The sequence below is a fragment of the Magnolia sinica genome, chromosome 10, assembly GCF_029962835.1.
Source record: "Magnolia sinica isolate HGM2019 chromosome 10, MsV1, whole genome shotgun sequence".
NCBI lineage: Eukaryota > Viridiplantae > Streptophyta > Magnoliopsida > Magnoliales > Magnoliaceae > Magnolia > Magnolia sinica.
Window position 1 is genome coordinate 6,454,424 of NC_080582.1, and position 21,989 is coordinate 6,476,412.

At 44.0% G+C, this 21,989-nt stretch overlaps 2 protein-coding genes across 2 annotated transcripts; both read left to right on the forward strand.

The window, feature by feature from the left end:
- The first annotated feature begins 10,913 nt into the window (after nt 1-10,913).
- On the forward strand, nt 10,914-11,589 carry LOC131257862 (chaperone protein dnaJ 11, chloroplastic-like). Its single transcript, XM_058258782.1, has one exon. The coding sequence runs from the start codon at nt 11,051-11,053 to the stop codon at nt 11,441-11,443; it is 393 nt and encodes a 130-aa protein (XP_058114765.1). The 5' UTR covers nt 10,914-11,050; the 3' UTR covers nt 11,444-11,589.
- Nucleotides 11,590-19,972: 8,383 nt separating this feature from the next.
- On the forward strand, nt 19,973-20,565 carry LOC131257861 (chaperone protein dnaJ 11, chloroplastic-like). Its single transcript, XM_058258780.1, has one exon. It carries the CDS (start codon nt 20,034-20,036, stop codon nt 20,424-20,426), a length of 393 nt encoding a protein of 130 aa, XP_058114763.1. The 5' UTR covers nt 19,973-20,033; the 3' UTR covers nt 20,427-20,565.
- The last annotated feature ends 1,424 nt before the right edge of the window (nt 20,566-21,989 follow it).

The following is a 21,989-nucleotide window of genomic DNA, read 5'->3' on the forward strand; positions in this document are numbered from 1 at the left end:
GTAGTAAGCCCATTGAAATAAATACTTTAGCCAAAATTGAGGAAATTTTGAGTCTCAGGTAGGCCACAAACTTGCCAATGTTTTTTAATTGTCCATTTAGATAGCCATCCTTTGGACGATTTGGATCATTCTTTTAGTGTGATTTTAATGATGTAGCCGATTTTTGCTTTGTTTTGGAGTATCATAAGTGTGACACGTGTATGGTAAACATGTGGATAGCGGTATTGTTTATTGTTTATATGTAGGGCTGAAAGTCGGGCGGGTTGGTGGTCAACCCTAGCCCAACCCAAGGTTCTTGTACCATAACTCTAACCCCACCCAACCTCGGGTTGGAAATTCTCAACCCAAGCCTAACCCAACGGGTTCGGTCGGGTTGGTCGGGTTGATCAGGTGGATAAATGCTAATATTTTAATGATTGCGTTAGTTTATTATATTTCAATACACGTCTTATTTTTTTATATCTATGATTTTATTAATTATATATGTAGCTATTTATCATAAAGAACTTCATTTATTCTAAACAAACAAGCTAAAATATAGGACAACTACTTATTTAAAAGTCGTGTTGTGTAGCACACAATTTATTTGGGAGAGAAATCCAGCATTTCTTCTTAGCTTGAGTCATCAGAAATGATGTGGACCAATGAGAGCCGACAACACCGGAATTTCTTATGTCTTCAACACATACAATCCACACTCAATTATAATTTATAAGTAACTTATATATTGATCGGGTTCAGGTTGGGTCAGGCAACCCAAGACGTCAACCCGAGCCCAACCCAAGTTTTATTGGGTTGGTGTTTGTATAACCCAAGCTCGAGATCGGACTCGATACATCTTGCCCAAGCCCAACCCAATGTCGGGTCGATCATGGGTCGGTCAGGTTCAACCCGCCCAACTTTCAGCCATATTTATACGTGTGGCTCTCCAAGAGAGCTCAAAAAGGCATTCACCCCCATTTACTTCTAAATCCTCCATAGTAGAGAGGATTTCATTTACATACACATTTGCTCCCATTCATTTCTTTTACATGCATTCACTTCCATCCAAACACACTTCAAATACCATTTATCTCCATTTACTCTCAATTTCACTCATTTACCTCCATTAACTCTCATCCAAACAATCCCTAATGGAAGTTCCCAAGCAAATCACATGGATCTCATGTTGGATCATGTGGGCCTTAATGGACTTGATGAAGATACCCAGTATCACCCATTTTAAGCGGTTATGCAATGGCCTTGTAAAGTAAACCAAAGCACTTACTATTGAGTCATCTCGGCCCATGCATCTTCAATCCAAGGATATAAATGGAGATAGTGCATATCTACAAGTATCATTCTAATTAGAACACGATGGGCCTTCCAGTTGAGAAACTTGCAAGTGATCCTGCCAATGCAAGTTATCAGAGATCTAAACAAGTCATATGTGGCTCATGTATACACTTTTGTGGAGTAAGGCAAAGGCACACAGACACCTAATTGGGCTTGATGATGAAGACTATCGATCCTAACACCGAGTCAATTCTCTCATGCAAGATAATTATCAATGAAAAACAAAGGTAAGCTCTAGTACCTTTATGGTTATCGCCCAAGGCATTGAGATCCATGAACTTTTGTTCCTCAGTATTTGCCGATGTGTCCAATTTCTAAGATGTCTAAGGACTCAAAGGCTATATCTTAAAAACTCATATATATAAATAATAAATAAGCCCACACATGCACACGCAAAATGACCATGTCATATGCAAAATCCAATACTAGATCAATAAACAAGGTCTAAAAGAGTAAATAATCACTTTAATGCTATTCCAATTTCAATAGTTTCTCATTTTTTGGCTAACTGAAGTTTCTGATCAGCCACTATTTTACATTATTAAACAAACATTTTATTATTATTATTATTATTATTTTTTTTACACACTCAAGCCTTAGTGGGATTTCACCACCTATGGATACTCGAACCCTTGACCGGGCGTTGAAACTCCTTAGAGTCTACCACTAGAGCAAGAATAAGGATCCTAGTGCAACAAATGGATAAAGTAGATGTCACATAATTATTATGGTGGCCCGACAAATCATTTTGTTGCACGGGTTGTCTAGTAATTCTTACCATTGTTGCTTCTACTCAAAAGTAGATACATAAGAGTGGGCTTGGTTACTTCGCATGAAAGAATTGAAAAACAAAAGTGCCCAAAGTTGAAAGGCCATATGCATCCCAGTTCCTACTAAAAAAATAAGCACAACGCTAGCCGGGGCAGATGCCACGATGCTAGTGGGCAAATGCCACTTCATGATGGGGGCAAAAACTTAGGCTACGGCTTATGTATATTTTTAGCACACAAGACTATAGCTCTTATATAATTGAGGATGCTTTAAACAAATTATATTAAACATCCATAACCTTAAATTATTGGATCTTAATTAACCGAGTTCTTACTTGGACAATCATATTTCCTATTGATTATCTGCATAGTTCGTTTGTTTACATGGACAAGTTAACTATTTATCTTTTTTGTTGCTTTTAGTTATTTTTACTTTATTGATTGTAATGAACCATATATACACATTAATAAAAGCAACATTGTATTAGCATTCTTTTAGTTTTCTATCTATATATGTTCTTTTGAAAAATATTCTAGTTGCAAGCCGTGGTGAAAAAAGGTCCTTAACGCAAAGGGTTTAAAAAATATTTAAAAAATAAAAAATAAAAAAAATAAAAAATAAAAAAAAGAAAAATCCTTCAGAAAAAACTCACCACTACCTTTTGCAAATTGCCTGATCCGCTAATTATAATCGGTGGTTGACTCGACCCGTGAATTTTTAAATTCAATCTAACGAAGTCATTTCAATGACTCTCACCAGCATTTAATTGAACATTGAGTCGAGTATAACTTTAATACACCCACACTTCCTAATCACACATAAAATGAATGTAGGCCATCGATCACACATATGACCTTGTGATTTGCAGTAAAGATCATTCCATCTACCACCTACGAAACACAAACACAACAGAGGATTCCAGATTACCTCATGCAATTGTGATTTGGATTCCAATCACAGTCCAATGCATTCCAAATTTGAGCACCCAAAGGGTCCCATTCACACAAAGAATAACTCCGAACTTGTGTGTACGATATCCAACCCATTCAATGGGATGCCTTCATCACGAGGGTCACAATATACAAAAATCAGCCACATCCACTCATCAAGTGGATCACATTTTATTTTGTTATTATCAATGGCTAGAACTTATTTTCTATGGTATACCCGACCTGATGAGTGAATGGGAATGATTTTTTAACAAGGTGATCCTCACGGTAGGCCCCACCTATTGGAAGGGTTGGATGCCACAGGCACACGATGGAATGGAAGTTATTCTCTGTTGGACCGTAAATTGTGGTCCATCCACTTGAGTTGAGATCTCTTCTAATTTACATGCGAGAGGTCATTTAGGGGGCCAGCCGATTGACAGCCCATATCTTCCACACACGTGCAAACAGTAAGTCCATAATAACAGGAGATTCAATTTATTTCGCCATTTTCCATCCGGCCTCAGTATTATGGGAAAAGTGGACGGCTAGATTGAAAAGAAGAAGAAGAGATAAAGATCAAAGGTCCATATTTAAACATACAAGAGTTACCCAACGAATCAGTAGCTGGCCTACTTTTGGGCCAGAGCATTGTCACAGTCCATTCTATCTCATGAAAATCTCAGATCTCACACACGTATTCCATGTTGCCACGTAAGCTGCAAAACCTCTGGTACGTCTCATGCGAGCATACATTCTCCGTTATTACACGCTGTTCATGCACCCCTTGTTCCCGAACCCAAGCCAACCGTTTAGCTGAGCCGAATGCAACCGAGCCGCTCAAAAACCTTTTATAATCTAACTCCACTCACTCCCGAATCCTGCCACGTCAGCATCCAATCGACCCCACTCGAAATCGCGGATTCCGTACTTACGTGGCAGGATCCCAACTGCGTATCTTTTCAACGGTAAGAATCCAATCCCCTCTGTTCCCGTGGTGTGGTCCGCTTGAGGTCCGGATCTACCTCGTCTTTTTTGGCTCGTTCATGAAATGGGCCACCGAAACTGATGAACGGCTTAAATAAAACACACACACCACGGTGGGCCCACAGAGTCTGGTATGTGACCTTGGGACGCGGATTTCCTGCGAAAGCTTTTGCATAAGTTGCTCGGCAAGGATTCTGATGGGGCCCACTTCGATGTTTTTTTAGAAATCCAACCCGTCCATCCCTTTTTCGAGCTAATTTTAGGATATTCGGCCATAGATAAGATGGATCCAAAATTCAAATGGGCCACCCAAGTTGATTTAGTGACGGCCGTTGAAATATTTATATGGCCACAGAAGCTTTTTTTCGGTTTGACTTTTTTATGTTTTTAGTTCATCCCATAAAAATAACTTTATAAAGGGTTTAGATGGCATATAAACATCAGGTCGGAGTCTTAGTGAGGTTTCAACGGTAGGGATTCCTTTTCCACTGTTTCATCTAGCATGGCGCAGTTTTTTATCTTTTTCATTTTTATTTTTTTTTGTCGCATGTCTTAAAATAAACTCAAAAAAAAGAACGAAGGGGTTGGGATCTCTAACCAACATCACGGTGGGCCCACGCAGAATGCTTGCGCAGGGAATCTACGTCCGTGACCTTGCCACAGGCAATCCGCGTCCGTACCGGAATCCAGTTTCACCAGACGCAGATTCCGTACTGAGTAACTGCACGCCGGAAACGGATTGGCAACTCCCCCTGCAACCAGCCTGGTGGCTGGTTGTCGGTGCTCTGTAGGCCCATCATGATGTATTTGTTTCGTTCACGTCGTTTATCTATTTTTAAAGATTATTTTAGGGATTGATCCAAAAATAAATAAGAGGGATAAAAATCTCAGGTGGACCACACCATAGGAAAACAATAGTAATTGGATATCCACAATTAAAATCCTTTTAAGGGCCACCGTACTGTTTATTTGACATCCAATCTTTGATTAGGTCATACAAGACCCAGGTGAAGGGATAAAAACAAAGATAAGCTTAATCCAAAACTTTCATGTGATCCACTTGAGATTGGGATATAACTCATTTTTTTGTGTCATACCATAAAATGACCTAGAAAAATAGATAGACGACATGGATGAAACATATATCTCATGATAGGGCTCACAGAGTACCGTTCATCAGCCATTAGTTGCTAGCAGGAGAGTAGCCAATCCATATATGGAGCTTGCTAAGGTTGCGTTTGGCAAATGGGTTTAATTGGGAATCAGTGGAAGTGGGTTTTAAGATCTTATGGATTATTGCAAGGTATGTTTGGGAATCACACAAGCATGGGTTGTGAAGCACTTCTTGCGACCAATGCAGGGCAAGGTTTCTACCATCCTACTTTGAGTTTCATATAACTAGTGGTTAGTGCTATGAAGACCCCACTATGATGTATGTGTTTTATCCATGCCGTCCATCCATTTAGAAATATAATTTTAATGGTGTTAGTTAATCACTATTATTTTCCTATGGTGTGGTCCACCTTAGGGGGCGTTTGGCGCATGGTATTAGATGGCTTAGGTGGGATGGAATTGCATCCGGTCCTGTGCCAATTTCACTCCATGTCTAGGAAGAATGGAAAAGCTCGGAAGTAGATTAGATGGAATCGCATCGAAACCTGTGTCAATTTCACTCAATGTTAGCAAGTTGTGTAGGTCCCACCATGATGTGTGGGCTATATCCACACCGTCCACCCATTTTTCAAGATCATTTTAGAGCATGGCCCAAAAAATAAAGTAGATCTAAAGCTCAAGTGAACCCCACCATAGAAAGCAATAAGGATTGAATACTTATTGTTGAAAACTTCTTTGGGGCCACATAAGTTTTGGATCTACCTCATTTTTAAGCCCATGCCATAAAATTAGGTTAACAAACAAATGAACAGTTTAGACATAACACATGTATGTTAATCTCAATAGTTTCAAATGATGGGGGCATATCCATTCAATGTACCACCTAATTACAAACATGGAATTCATGAAGCCTACGCCACGTTGTCGGACCCAGCTGCGAGGGCGGTGTACGACCGGTCGATGCAGCCGGGGATCCAGTTCGACGGCCGGGGACGGTCTGGGCCAGCATTCCGGACGAGGAGGTGGGAGACGGACCAGTGCTGGTAGGAGTCTGACACGTGTTGTGATTGTACAGACCGCTGACGTGGCGGGTAAAGGGCATTTTGTGTAAATTTCTGACTCTGTCGAGTGGCAGGATACGTAAATAATGAGTAATTCGTGATGGCAATGCCAGTGGTTTTGCTCCTCTTGCTGTCGCAGCGCGGGATTTTCCGCCGATTCCCAGAATGCCCTCGCGTTTTCTTTGCCCGACGTTGTACACGTGTGAATTGCACGCGTGTGAGTTACTTAGGACTGCCGCGCTCGTGTGTCCATCGGTGGGCCACCGCTTAGGTGCGGTTAACCGCACGGATCTCTGCCACAGCACACGTGTTTCTTGTGAAGGCTCGAGATTCCTTACATGTCGGCACATCAAATAGGCCACTAAAAATAAACAGCAACAATAAATTAAAATCTTACAAATTTAGCTAATTCTGAGAGCATTCGACAGAGTCGGATCAACGGCGACGATCGCATAAGCATGGCACCACATCCCTACATGGATGCAAAATAAATATCATGGTGTGCTATGACAATGTACGGTATATGCAGTCTCACAGCATGGTCCACTTGTGGGCCCACAACAATTCATAAATTTTTTTTATTATTATTTTTTTAAAGCAAGGAAAATGAAAGGAACAAGGAAAACTGATCATCAGATGGGCCCCACCACCATGGAGCCCTCCATACAGGAAGCGGATTGGGTACTCCCCCTTGCACCAACCCCCGGACACCAGCCAATGGCTGATGGTCGGTGCTATGTGGGCCCCACCATGATGTATGTGTTTCATCCATCCCATCCATCAATTTTTAGAGATCATTTTACTAAGTCAAAACTAAGGTATATCCAAATCCAAAGTGGACCACAATACTGGAAACAGTGTTGAATGAGGGTCAACTATTAAAAACATTTTGGGGCCATAAAAGTTTTGGATCAAGCTGATCTTTGTTTTTTTCTCTTCATCTGGGCCTGTATGACCTAATCAACAGATGTCAAAGAAACGGTATAGCGGGCCTTAGGAGGATTTCAATGGTGGATATCCAATCACTATTATTTTCATGTGTTCTGGTCCACCTGAGATTTATATGCCTCTCATTTTTTGGATCAAGCCATGAAATGATACGTAAAAATGGATGAAACACATACATTGTTGTGGGCCCCACAGAGCATTGACCACCAGCCACGGAGCTGGTGTCCGGGGGAGTAGCCAATCCGTATGCATCTAAACACACGTTAATGTGGGTTCCACCCTTGTGGGCTCACTGAAATGAAAGAAGATAAGGGAAATGGGGAAAAACTTCACCTTGCTTTCACACCAAGGTTGAGCTGTTGGATCAGGTTGGATCGACAACTGGACGGTCCTATCTCTCTTAAGCTACTTCTCTATAAGCTCGCACTAATTCCCTCTCAATCTCTCCCTTCTCTCAAATAATTTCTCTAATCTCTCCCTCCTGCAACCTCTTTCCAGATTCCATATACCAGCTACCAAACACCAATCACTCGGATTCCAGTGCATTCCAAATCCGAGTGGCCAAGGGAGCCCATTCACACAAAGAATAACTCCGAACTTATGCGTATGATATCCAACCCATTCAATGGTATGCCTTCATCACAAGGATCACTTGTGGAAAAAGATCAGCCACATCCACTCCTCGAGTGGATCACACTTTGCTTTGTTATTATCAATGGCTAGAACTTGTTTTCTATGATATGCCCGACCCGATGAGTGAATGGGGATGACTTTTTAACAAGGTGATCCTCACGGTGGGCCCCACTTATTGGAAGGGTTGGATGCCGCAGGCACATGATTGAATGTAAGTTATTCGCTGCTTGGACCGTGAACTGTGGTACAACCAATTGATTTGAAACCTCCACTTTACATGCCAAAGCTCATTTAGGGGCCAGCCGGTTGATAGCCTATATCTTCTACACACGTGCGAACAGTAAGTCCATAATAACAGGAGATCCAATTTCTTTTGCCATTTTCCATCTGGCCTCAGTATTATAAAAAAAGTAGACGGCTAGATTGAAAAGAAGAAGAAGAAGAGATAAAGATCAAAGGTCCATATTTAAATATACAAGAATTATCCAACTAATCAGTGGCTGGCCTACTTTTGGGCCAGAGCATTGCCACGGTCCATTCTATCTCGTGAAAATCTCAGATCTCGTACACGTGTTCCATGTTAGCACGTATGCTGCAAAGCCTCTAGTCCGTCTCACGTGAGCATATATTCTCCGTTATTTCTCGACGTTCATGCACCCGTCGTAACCGAGCCCAAGCCAACCGTTTAGCGGAGCCGAACGCAACCGAGCCACTCAAACCCTTTTCGAATCTATCTGCACTCGCTCCCGAATCCTGCCACGTCAGCATCCAATAAACCCCACCCGAAATCGCGGATTCCGTACTTACGTGGCAGGATCCCAACTGCCTAACTTTTCAACGGTAAGAATCCAATCCCCTTGCTCCCGTGGTTTGGTCGGCTCGGGGTTCGGATCTACCTCATTTTCTTTATGGCTTGTCCATCTACGGGAACTGATGGACGGCTTAAATAAAACACATACACCACGGTGGGCCCATATAGTCAGGTACGTGACCTTGGAAAGCGGATTTCCTGCGAATGCCGCGCATCCATCCGTTTTTCGAACTCATATAAGACAATAAGTTAGATCCAAAACTCAAATGGGCCATCTAAGATGAAATAGTGTTGATTTGGTGACTACCATTGAAATATTTATATGGCCGTAAAAGTTTTGTACGGGTTCAGGGTGTTTTCAATTCGTCCCCATGAAAATGACCCGAGGCATTAAGTTCGAGTCTCCGAACTCTGTATCTTTTGTCCCCAACATTAGCATTAAGATGGAGTCTAGTGAAGTTTCAACGGTGTACATTCCTTTCTAAGTGTTTCATATCATATGGCCCACTTGAGTTTTGAAACCTCCTAATTTTTTCTTATATATCCTAAAATAAACTCAGAAAATGGATGAATGGGTTGGATTTCTAACCTACATCACGATGGGCCCAATAGAGAATGCTTGTGCAGGATTGTGATGCCAAAGGCTTTTGCAGGAAATCCGCGTCCGTGCCCTTGTCTACGGGTAATTCGGAAGCGGATTGGCTGGTGTACCACACACCACGGTCCTCGACCTGCGAGTTATCCGAACAGCTCGAAGGAGATTAAAGTTACGTGAGTCCTACAGTGATGTATTTATTATATCCACGCTGTTAATCTATTTTAAAAGATCATTTTAGATTATTATCCAAAAAAAAAAAAAAATTCATATCCAAAGATCATATTAACCATAACATAGATAGCCACGCGGAGATCATGATTTTCACTATTAACAATTCGTAGGGCATGATAACATTTATTTTCCATTCAATCTTTTCATAAAGTCAGGAGACCTGAAAGAGGAAAACCAAATTTTATATTGATCCGAAGCTTTGGGACCCTAAACTAAGTTACATTAGCAGGCGTTCAATCTCCTACTACTTTTTGCAGTGTGGTCTATTTGATAGTTATATATACCTTATTTTTAGTCTCAAGCCTTGAGATGAGTTCACCAAATAGAAGACCGGTTTGGATATAGCACATATCTCGTGATCAGACCCAAGTAACTTACTGACATCGATAAGGTAGCGACATAGCTGGTGTGAGGTGCACCAGCCAATCTGCTTCCACACAATCCGCGTCCGTACCAAAACCAGTGTCACCGGACGCGGATTCCGTACTGAGTAACTCTGTACCGTGTTGAGTAAACTATATGTGAGGCCCACCTTGATGTATCTTTTTCATTCAAGCCGTTCATCTGTCTTTTTAGATTATTTTAAAGTACAAACCCAAAATTAAGGCGTATCCAAAGTTCAAGTGGACCCACCACGGTAAAAGGTGAGAATTAAATGTCCACCGTTGAAAACTTCTCGACGGCCCTGGAAGTTTTGGACAAGCTGATATTTGCATTTTCCAGTCCTCAATGTCTGTCTGACATTATGAACGGTTTGGATGACCAATAAACATTACCGCGGTCCTTAGAAAGCTTTCAAATGTCCGCGTTTAATTCCCGGCTGGAAAAACGGATGGACCGAGTGGTTAAGATACATACTTCACGGTAGGCCCACGGAGTGTACTTAGCAAGTATGCTGGAGCTTACTAGAAAGTGGCCAGTGGTAGGTGCACTGCAGGCCCCACTATGAATTATGTCTTTTATCCATGCCGGTCATCCATTTTTACAGATCATTTAAGTACTTGACCCCAAAAATTAGAGGGATATAAATATCATTTGGACCACACCACAGGAAAACAATATTGATTGGATATCCACCATTAAAATTCTCGTAAGGTCCACTGTACTGGTTATCTGACATCCAATATGTTGATTACGTCATAAAGACTCAGATGAGGGGGAAAAACAAATATCAGTTCGATCCAGGACATTTATGGCCTCCAAAAAAATTTTATTGGTCGACATTCATTCAACATTATTTCTTGTAATGTGGTACACTTCAGATTTGGATGTACTTCATTTTTTGTCTCATACCATGAAATGATCTACAAAAATAGATAAACGGCATGGATGAAACACATACATCATGGTGAATACCACGTAGTACCGACCATCAGCCATTGGCTGGTGGCAGGAGAGTAGCCAATCCGTTTCCGGAGCTTGGTGAGTTACTCGGTACGCAATCCGCATCCGGTTTCACCCCAACAACGTGCCAAGAAGACAGGCGCCCACCGCCTTTCCCACTGAAATCTCCAAATTACCCCTACAAAACGACAAAACTACCCTTCCTACCCTCTCCTTATATAAAAGCATTCTCCCCTTCTCTCTCTTCTCATCCATAACCCCTACTTTCCTTGAAAGATCTCGCTCTCAAATGTCTGTAAGCCTATCTCTTTCCTCCACCATACGATTTCACAGATCCAACCGTCGGATTCCTTCCTCTCCCCAAATGACGATTCGAGCCTTCGCCCCATCCGTCAATCTCCCAGAACCAGCAAATCTCTACGATGTCCTACGTGTCAAGCAAACCGCCACTCCGATCGAGATCAAAACCGCTTACCGGACGCTTGCGAAGCGGTTCCATCCCGATACAGGATCCGACGGCCGAGATTTCATCCAGATTCATGAAGCCTACGCCACGTTGTCGGACCCAGCTGCGAGGGCGGTGTACGACCGGTCGATGCAGCCGGGGATCCGGTTCGACGGCCGGGGACGGTATGGGCCAGCGTTCCGGACGAGGAGGTGGGAGACGGACCAGTGCTGGTAGGAGTCTGACACGTGTTGTGATTGTACAGACCGCTGACGTGGCGGGTAAAGGGCATTTCGTGTAAATTTCTGACTCTGTCGAGTGGCAGGATATGTAAATAATGATCATGTTGTGGAGTAATTCGAGACTTGAATTCGTGATGGCAATGCCAGTGGTTTTGCTCCTCTTGCTGTCGCAGCGGGGGATTTTCCGCCGATTCCCAGAATGCCCTCGCGTTTTCTTTGCCCGACCTTGTACACGTGTGAATTGCACGCGTGTGAGTTACTTAGGACTGCCGCGCTCGTGTGTCCATCGGTGGGCCACCGCTTATGTGCGGTGAACCGCACGGATCTCTGCCACAGCGCACGTGTTTCTTGTGAAGGCTCGAGATTCCTTACATGTCGGCACATCAAATAGGCCACTAAAAATAAACAGCAATAATAAATTAAAATCTTACAAATTTAGCTAATTCTGAGAGCATTCGATGGAGTCGGATCAACGGCGACGATCGCATAAGCATGGCACCACATCGCTGCATGGATGCAAAATAAATAGCATGGTGGGCTACAACAATATACGGTACATGCAGTATCACAGCATGGCCCACTTGTGGGCAAAAAAAAAAAAAGCAAGGAAAATGAAAGGAACAAGAGAAACTGATCATCATATGGGCCCCACCACCATGGAGCCCTCCATACACATCTAAACACACGTTAACATGGGTTCCAACCTCGTGGGTCCACTAAAATGAAAGAAGACAAGGAAAATGGGGAAAAGCTTCACCTTGCTTTCATACTAAGCCTGAGGTGTTGGATCAGGTTGGATTCACAATTGGGTTCCAGTGTGCCTGCACTATCTTTCTTAGTGTTTGGGAATGTTTTTCGGAATACCATGTTTTCTACTCGGAAGTGTCTAATCTTAACTCGGGCATTATAGGATCGAGCTACTTGTCGTTGCCGAGCCATTATATGCAGTCGAGCTCTTTCCCTTTGTTCTTCCAAAAGGTCAATTCGAGGAACAACAGTTCTTCGTCGTCTCGCTTATTGAACGAACTGACCCGAGCCGAAGGCAATCTGATCTCGACTGGAGTAACAGCTTCTGATCCATATGTTAGGGAGAAGGGAGTTTCTCCTATGATAATGCAAACGGTGGTTCGGTACGCCCACAGTATTTTAGGAAGCTCTTCTGCCGATGCTCCTTTAGCTCGGTCGAGTTTAGTTCAGAGATGTTATTTGATGATCTTGTTGACTGCCTCGACCTATCCGTTTGTCTGAGGATGATGGGGGACGAGTAGATGTTTCTTTTTCCGAGATTGTCACACATCTCTCGGTATTGCCTATTGTCGAATTACCTCCCGTTATTAATGATAATGGTCCGAGGTATCCAAAATCGGCAGACGATGTTTTTCCAAATGAAATTCGTGATCTTTTGTTCGGTTATTCTAGCCAGTGATTCGGCTTCGGCCCACTTTGTGAAGTAGTCTACTACAACGATAGCGAACTTGGTCTGTCCCTTCCCTAAAGGGAGTGATCCGATGATGTTGATTCTCTATTGTGTGAAGGGTCAAGGGGTAACCATAGAGGTCAGCTCCTCGGGTGGCTGTCTCGGGACGGTTACAAACCTTTGGCATATGTCGCAACTTTTGACGAGCTTGCGAGGATCATGCTGAATGGTCAGCCAGTAATATCCTTGTCGTAAGACTTTATGGGCGAGCGATCGTCCTCCCAAGTGATTTCCGCAAATCCCTTCGTGGATCTCTCATAGCACATAATCGGCTTCGTCGGAATTCAGACATCGTAGCAAAGGAGCAAAGAATCCTTTCTTGTACAATACTCCGTTAAGCATGGTGTAACGAGAGGCTCGGATCTTCAATCGTCAGCCCTCGGCATAATCCTCGGGTAACTTTCCACTGCCGAGATATTGGACGAACGGGTCGAGCCAAGTAGGTTCCGAATCAATTGAACGTACGGTCGAACAACTAGGTCATTGATATTTGGCTTAGTAAAATATTCGATTGGAACGGATCTGAGTATGTCGTCTTCGTTGGCAGAGGCAAGCTTTACCAGTAAATCGGCCTTAGCATTTTCTGTTCGAGGAATCCGAGTCACAATACATAGTTGAAAACCATCGATCAACTCTTTGGCTTTCTTCATATATGCTTTCAGTTGCTATTTTCGTATTTGATACACGCTGGTGACCTGGTTGACGACCAACTGCGAGTCGCTAAATACGTTAAGATGAGTAACACCTAGACTGGCTGATAGTCGGAGGCCGAGCAATAAGGCTTCGTATTCTGCTGTATTGTTCGAGGCTTGAAATCCAAGTCTTAAGGCATATTGCATGTAGGTTTGATCGAGAGTTTCCAAGACGACGCCTGCCCCGCTTACCTTAAAGTTGGAGGAGCCATCGACATAAAGCTTCCAGGGTTTGGGCCGGGCGATGACTCGGGAGAAGCAGTCAGCTGTGTGGTTGGCTCATCTGTAAGCTCGATTACATAGTCAGTGTGCGATGTAACTTCGGCTATGAAGTCGGTCACAACCTGTCCTTTAATCGACACACTGGGCTTGTATTGAATGTTGAATTCACTGAGCTCTATCTCCCACTTCGTTAGTCTGTCGGAAGCTTTTGGTTTCTGAAGAATCTGACGCAGTGGAAGATCGGTCATGGCGACGATAGTGTGAGCTTCAAAGTATGACCGAAGTCTTCATGAAGAGACAACTAGGACTAGGGCTATTTTCTCCAGAGGCGAATATCTTATTTCTGCCAGTAATAACGCTTTACTGACGTAATAAACTGGTAATTACTTTCCTTCATGTTCACGTATCAAAGCCGAGCTTACGGCTGCATCGAAAACCGCTAGGTACAATAGCAAAGCTTCTCCAGGTTCGGGTTTTGATAAGACAGGTGGAGATTCGAGGTATGACTTCAATTGCTGGAACGTTGTTTCACACTCTTCCGTCCACTCTACTGTTTGTTAACCCTTTAGTTGTTTGAAGAATGGGAGACGCTTATCGATAGCTGGGGAAAGGAAGCGGTTGAGTGCGGTTACTCATCCAGTCAGCCTTTGTATGTCCTTAATCGTTTTCGGGGAATCCATGTCGAGCAACACTTTAATTTTTTCTGAATTTGCTTCAATCCCCCACTGATTGACCAGGAATCCAAGAAACTTACCTGAGCTTACCCAAAAGGCGCATTTGCTCGGGTTCAACTTCATCTGATATTTGCAAAGAATGAGAAACATCTCCTCTAGGTCGGTAATATAATCAGCCGCATATACACTTTTGACGAGCATGTCATCAATGTATATTTCCATGGTTTAGCCGATCTGCCAAGCGAACATTTTATTTACCAACCGTTGGTACGTCGCTCTTGCATTCTTTAAACTAAATGGCATCACACGGTAACAATAAAATCCTTTGTCGGTGACAAAGGTAGTCTCAGTTTATCTGATTGATGCATTACAATTTGATTGTATCCAGGATAAGCATCCATAAAACTAGGAAGTTCATTTCCGGTCGTTCTATTCACCAGTTGATCGATCCTCGGAAAAGAGAAGATGTCCTTTAGGCATGCTTTGTTTAAGTCGGTATAGTCAATACAGACTCGTCACTTCTCGTTGGTTTTCTTAACGAGTACGACATTAACTATCCATTCCGGATAGTATATCTCCTCGATGAATTTAGCCTTGAAGAGTTTGCCGACCTCTTCTTCAATGATGGCGTACCTTTCGGGGCCGAGTGGTCGTCGCTTCTGTCAGATCGGTCGGTAGCTTGGATCGATGTTGAAGCGATGAGTCATCACCGAGGTATTGATCCCAGGCATATCTTCATGGCTCCATGCAAATATATCAGCGTATTGTTTTTCAGTTTGTCTTTCAGGGGCGACTGTAGAGACGAGCCAATTTATATTGTTTTGGATTCGTTTGTCTCGACCAAAGGCATTAGGAGAAGGTCTTTTACCAGTTGTCCTGACTCATGTGTCTCGGCCCAAGGGTCCAACGATTCAATCATGGTTACGTCGGCTGGTGCCTTCACGGCCGTCGCATAGCAACGCTACGAGTCCTATTGATCATTTTTTACAACTCCTCCCGACTCGGTCCGAAATTTCATGGAGAGATGGCACATCGATACCACAACTTAGAGAAGACACAGAGAGGGTCGGCCGAGTATAGCGTTGTAGACCAATGGTTGGTTAACTATCAGGAAGTCGACCATCACTATCGCCTGGTGCGAAGAGTTACCAGCAGTGAGTGGCTATGAGATGACTCCTTTGGGGAGTATTCGTCCACCAGAGAAATGGATTAATGGGGTGTGAACTGGCCGTAATGCCGATCGTTCGACACCCATTTTGTCGAACGCTTGAGTAAATAGTACGTCTGCAGACGACCCTGTGTCCGCGAGAATGCGGAATACTTTGCGGTTTGCTGTCGTGAGGGTAACGACTAATGCGTTATCATGCAGATGATGAATGCCCCGAGCGTCTTCATTAGTGAACGAAATACAATATTTCTCCATTTTCTTTTCTTTCGAAGGCCGAGCTAGTATCAGGATTTCTGACTTAGGTCGACTGATGCTCCTGACATGATTTTTCTGAGCATTGTTTGAGTCGCCTCCACCTTAGGGACCACCGACGATGGTTCGGATTTCTTCCGTGTATCAATTTTCACCTGAACGTTCTTCCGTTGTCCTAGTTCTTTCAACGTGCTCTCTGAGACGGCCTTCTCGGATGAGTCGCTCGATTTCTTCTTTCAAGTGGTAGCAATCACTCGTATTATGCCCCATGATCATGATAGTAATAGCAGTACTTGTTTTTGCTCCATCGGTTCAGGTTGCTTCGGAGCCTATCTGGCCAGTTGACGAATCATTCGCCCTTAATTTCCATCAACACCTGCTTTTGCGGTTTATTAAGCGGAGTATACGTTGAAAACTTGCGGTCTGGCCGTTTACCCGACTTACGCTTATCACGTGTCCGATCATCTTTACGCTTCTTCCCACTGGCCAGTCAACTTCTTTCTTTGCTGACTATTTGGTTGGGACTTTTGCCTTTTGGGCGGCTTCGCGCATGATCCGGGTTTCTTCGGCATCCGCATATTTATCTAATCGAACCATGAACTCCGCCAAAATAGTCTGCGGGTTTTTGTCTAAGGAGGCCAGAAACGGCTTATCTCTGACACCTTGCATGATTGAGTTGAGTGCTGTTTTATGTGAATGTTTCCGGACTTGAAGCGACTCGAAGTTGAAACGTTTGATATAATCTTTTAGCAACTCTCCCTCTTTTTAACTATGTTGTTCAAGTGTGCAAGTGTCTTCAACTTTTTCTTCCCACTAATGAAATTGGTAAGGAAGGCATCGCTGAGCTCTGCAAACGAGCTAATGGATTTTGGTTTCAACTGTTTGAACCAAAGTCGAGTTATATTGGCTAAAGTAAGGGAGAAAGCTCGGTACATTACGGCGTCCGAGGCATCATGCAACTCCATATATGTCCGAAAGGATTCGATGTGCTCGGTAGGATCAGTCTTGCCGGTGAAGGGCGTAATCTGTAGAAGACAGAACTGTTCCGGTAACCGAGCCTGCATTATCTCCTCTATGAACGGAGATGCTTTTGCCTCGGGCCTTGTTGGATGTGCATCGCGACCTTGCTTCATGTCAGAGATCTCTTCCCGCACTTCCCTCTTGAAGTCCTGGAGGTCGACTTTTCAGGGTTCGTCACTATCGGCCCTACCCTCAACCGGAGGCCTGTTGCGCTCCTCCGATCTACTTTGTATCGTAGATCGGAGGCTGGCAGCGGAGCGATCACGGAATGAGCAGGCGTAAGCTCAGCTAGACCCTGGTGCTAAGTCGGCTGAGGGACAAATAGCGAAGCGGCAGGCTAAGGGTCGCGGACTTGTTGCGGAGCATTCGCCCGGCCACTATCATATTGAGGCAGAGCCTACTAGCGATGGATCTGCTCCAGCATCTACTTCATATAGTTCAGATTGGTTCTGAGTTCTTGGACTTCCTTATCTAACCGACCGTTTCCTCGATTCCGTTGATTGTGCCCGGTTGAACCAGAGGTTGCTGGATGGGGGGTAGAACCTCGTCGGTTATCGGGTTGGTTCTGGGCCCCTTGGGCTCCGTTCATTCCCAGCGGACCTTCAAGTGCCGATGGTCCAGTAACAACGACTTCAATAGGCTCGTTTTGAGCAGTTCTTTTGGCTCTTGCCATTGAAACTTATTTGAAGCTTTTCGATAGAACCTGAAGAACGACTTTTTGTACCGTTCTCACAGACGGCGCCAATCTATTGATGCAAAAAACTGATCGTATCCTCCTCCGCCCTACCTCCTGCACAAGAAAGAAACAAGGAAGACCCTGGGTAAAGCCGGAGACCCTCCGATGCTTAAGTCAGTGATACGGTTGTAGTAAGAGGTTTTTAGGAGAGTTTTCTGCGTACCTTTCACCTTGGAGGTCTCCTGTATTTATAGGAATAGGAGAGTCCCATTGTGTAGGGATTCTTCTTCTGATATCTTGGAGATTTGATTTAATCCGCTTTTAGTCTCTATCCGATCCCAAGATCTTCGGGATCGGGGATCCTTTTACGAGATTCTCGGGACAACATTTTCATTTACATCGTCTTTTCCTTGCTCGGCCCAGTCCTAATTGACTCTAGTGATGAGTTCGTCTCGGCCAGCTTTAAGGATCAAGTTGCTCGCCATCTGTCGGGTGAGATGGAACTGATCCATGATCGATGTCCTTTCTTCATCCGATAGCTGACTATGTAACCGACCTAATTTAAATCGGTTTTATGGTCAGTCGAGTAGCTTCTAAGCTTCGGGCCTTGATCGGCCTAATTGGATGTTGCTGCCTCATTTACCAAGTTAACTTTATACATCTTACATGCTTTGCCTTGTGGATTATGACTTTATAATCTTTAGTCAGGATTCATTCCTCGAAACTCGAGCTAAGTCTCTCCTTTAGGCATTTAGTTTATTTGCCTTAGTCAGGCTCAGTTTTCTCAAAATCTTGGGTACTGTCCAGGTCTTGGGACTTATGCTGCAAAGCCTCTTGTCTGTCTCATGCGAGAATACAATCTCCGTTATTACTCGCTGTTTAGTGTTCATGCACCCCTTGTACCGAACCCAAGCCAACCGTTTAGCTGAGCCGAACGCAGCCGAGCCGCTCAAAAACATTTTTGTATCTATCTCCAATCACTCCCGAATCCGGCCACGTCAGCATCCAATAAACCTTACCTGAGTTTGCGGATTCCGTCCTTACGTGGCAGCATCCCAACTGCATATCTTTTCAACGGTAAGCATCCAATCCTCTCTGTTACGGTGGTGTGGTCCACCTGAGGTTTGGATTTACGTCATTTTTGGGCTTGTCCATGAAATGGGCTGCCGAAACTGATGAACGGCGTAAATAAAACACATACACCACGGTAGGCCCACAGAGTCGGGTCACCAAAGGATATGTGACCTTGTTTCCAGGCAATCCGCATCGGTACCAGAATCCAGTTTCACCGGACGCAGATGGACGAGCCTTTGGCTGTAAGTTACTGCGCTGGAAACCTATGTGGGGCCCACTGTGACGTTTGTTAGAAATCCACTCCGTCCATCCGTTTTGTGAACTCATTTTATGACTTTAGATCAAAATTAAGTGGGATCCAAGACTCAAGTCGGCCGCATTAAAGGAAAAGGTGGGTATGAAAATTCCTACGGTTGAAACCTCCCCGCTGTCAATAGTTATGTTTACACGCCATTCATACCGTTTATAACGTAATTCCGACTGGTATGAACAGAAAACACAAATATTAGCCTGATTCTAAACTTCTGTGGCCTCATGAATATTTCAACTGCGGACGTACAATTTTCGGCCCACTTAAGTATTGAATCTGGCTTATTTTTGGCCTCTCATACAATAGATGGACGGGGTGGATTTCTCACAAATATCACGGTGGGCCCCACCTAGTTCCAGCGCAGGAACTTCTGAGTCTTTCGCAGGAAATCCGCGTCGGACGCGGATTCCGTATAGAGTAACTCTAACACCATGAGTAAACTCTGTGAGGCCCACCGTGATGTATTTGTCTTATCCATGCCGTCCATCTGTTTACCCAGCTCATTTTAGGTCATAATCCAAATTTAATGCGTATTTATAGTTCAAGTAGACCCACTACAGTAAAAAGTGAGAATTAAATGTATACCGTTGACAACTTCCTGGGGCTATGAACAACCTGATATTTGCATTTTCCAATCATCTGTGTGACCTTATGAACAGTTTGGATGACAAATAAACATTATTGCGGGCCCTACGAATCTTTCAACGGTCAGCGTTCATGGAAAAACGGATGGACCGAGTGGTTAAGATACATACATCACGGTAGGGCTCACACAGAGTAAAGTCAGGAAGCATGCTGGAGCTTTCTACTAAAGTTACTCAGTACGCAATCCGCGTCCGGTTTCACTCGACCAACGTGCCAAGAACACAGGCGCCCACCGCCTTTCCCACTGAAATCTCCAAATTACTCCTACAAAATGACAAAACTATCCTTCCTACCCTGTCCTTATATAAAAGCTTTCTCCCATTCTCTCTCGTCTCATCCAAAACCCCTACTTTCCTTGAAATATCTCGCTCTCAAATGTCTGTAACCCTATCTCTTTCCTCCACCATACGACTTCACAGATCCAACCGTCGGATTCCTTCCCCTCCCCCAATGACGATTCGAGCCTTCGCCCCATCCGTCAATCTCCCAAAACCATCCAATCTCTACGATGTCCTACGTGTCAAGCAAACCGCCACTCCGATCGAGATCAAAACCGCTTACCGGACGCTTGCGAAGCGGTTCCATCCCGATACAGGATCCGACGGCCGAGATTTCATCCAGATTCATGAAGCCTACGCCACGCTGTCGGACCCAGCTGCGAGGGCGGTGTACGACCGGTCGATGCAGCCGGGGATCCGGTTCGACGGCCGGGGACGGTCTGGTCCAGCGTTCCGGACGAGGAGATGGGAGACGGACCAGTGCTGGTAGGAGGCTGACACGTGTAGTGACTGTACAGACCGCTGACGTGGCGGGTAAAGAGCATTTTGTGTAAATTTCTGACTCTGTCGAATGGCAGGATATGTAAATAATGAGTAATTCGAGACTTGGAATTCGTTGGTTTTGCTCCTCTTGCAGTCGCAGAGGGGGATTTTCCGCCGATTCCCAGAATGCCCTCGCGTTTTCTTTGCCCGAACTTGTACACGTGTGAATTGCACACGTGTGAATTACGGCCACAGCACACGTTTCTTGTGAAGGCTCATTCCTCACATGTGAGCACATCAAATAGGCCACTAAAAATAAACGGCAATAATAAATTAAAATCTTATAAATTTAACTATTTCTGAAGCATTTGCTATATCGGATCAACGGCGACGATCGCATAAGCTTGGCACCACATCCCTACATGGATGCAAAATAAATATCACGGTGGACCACACATTGTGGCCCACGTTATGACAATGAACGGTACGAGATTTATTTCCCTCTCATTTTTGGTTTCAAAAAGTAAAATGATCTTTAAAAATGGATGAACGTAATGGATGAAACACATACATCATGGTGGAGCCCACAGAGCACCGAACACCAGCCACGGAGCTGGTGTCAGGGGGAGTAGCTCCTCTTGCAGTCGCAGAAGCGGATTTTCCGCCGATTCCCAGAATGCCCTCGCGTTTTCTTTGCCCGAACTTGTACACGGGTGAATTGCACACGTGTGAGTTACGGCCACAGCACACGTTTCTTGTGAAGGCGCATTCCTCACATGTGGGCACATCATATAGGCCACTAAAAATAAACGGCAATAATAAATTAAAATCTTATAAATATAACTATTTCTGAAGCATTTGCTATATCGGATCAACGGCGACGATCGCATAAGCATGGCACCACATCCCTACATGGATGCAAAATAAATATCACGGTGGACCACACATTGTGGCCCACGTTATGACAATGTACGGTACATGTTGTCTCAGAGCATGGCCCACTTGTGGGCCCAACAACGGTTCATAAAAAATTAAAAATTAAAAAAAAAAAGGCAAAGGAAGAAGGAATACTGGTCATTGGATGGGCCCCCGCCACCATGAGCCCTCTATACACATCTAAACACATTAAGGTTTGGGTTCACCCTTACGGGTCCACTGAAATTAAAGAAGACGGGAAAATGGGGAAAACTTTCACCCTTGCACTCACACCAAGGTTGAACGGTTGGATCGACAATCGTACGGTCCGGTCCACCAAGCTCTCCTAGCTTTCGTTAATTCATTCTCAATCTCTCTCCTTTCTCTTAAACAATCTCTCCGGTCCCTCCCTCTTACCCTAATCTCTTTCTAATTTTATTTTATTTTTTCCTTTTTCTGCCTCTCTCTCGTTTCCTTTTTTTTTTTTTTTCCTTCTAATTTCTTTTCTCTTTCTGCTCTCTCTTTTCTCTTTCTTCTCTCTCTTTTCTTTCTCTATTGTCTAAAGAAATGGTGGGTCATGTGAGGAGTCCAGGGGTGTTTTTGTGGAGATTTTAGGATAGAGAGGGAAATGAGAAAAGAAGGGTAGAATGGGGAG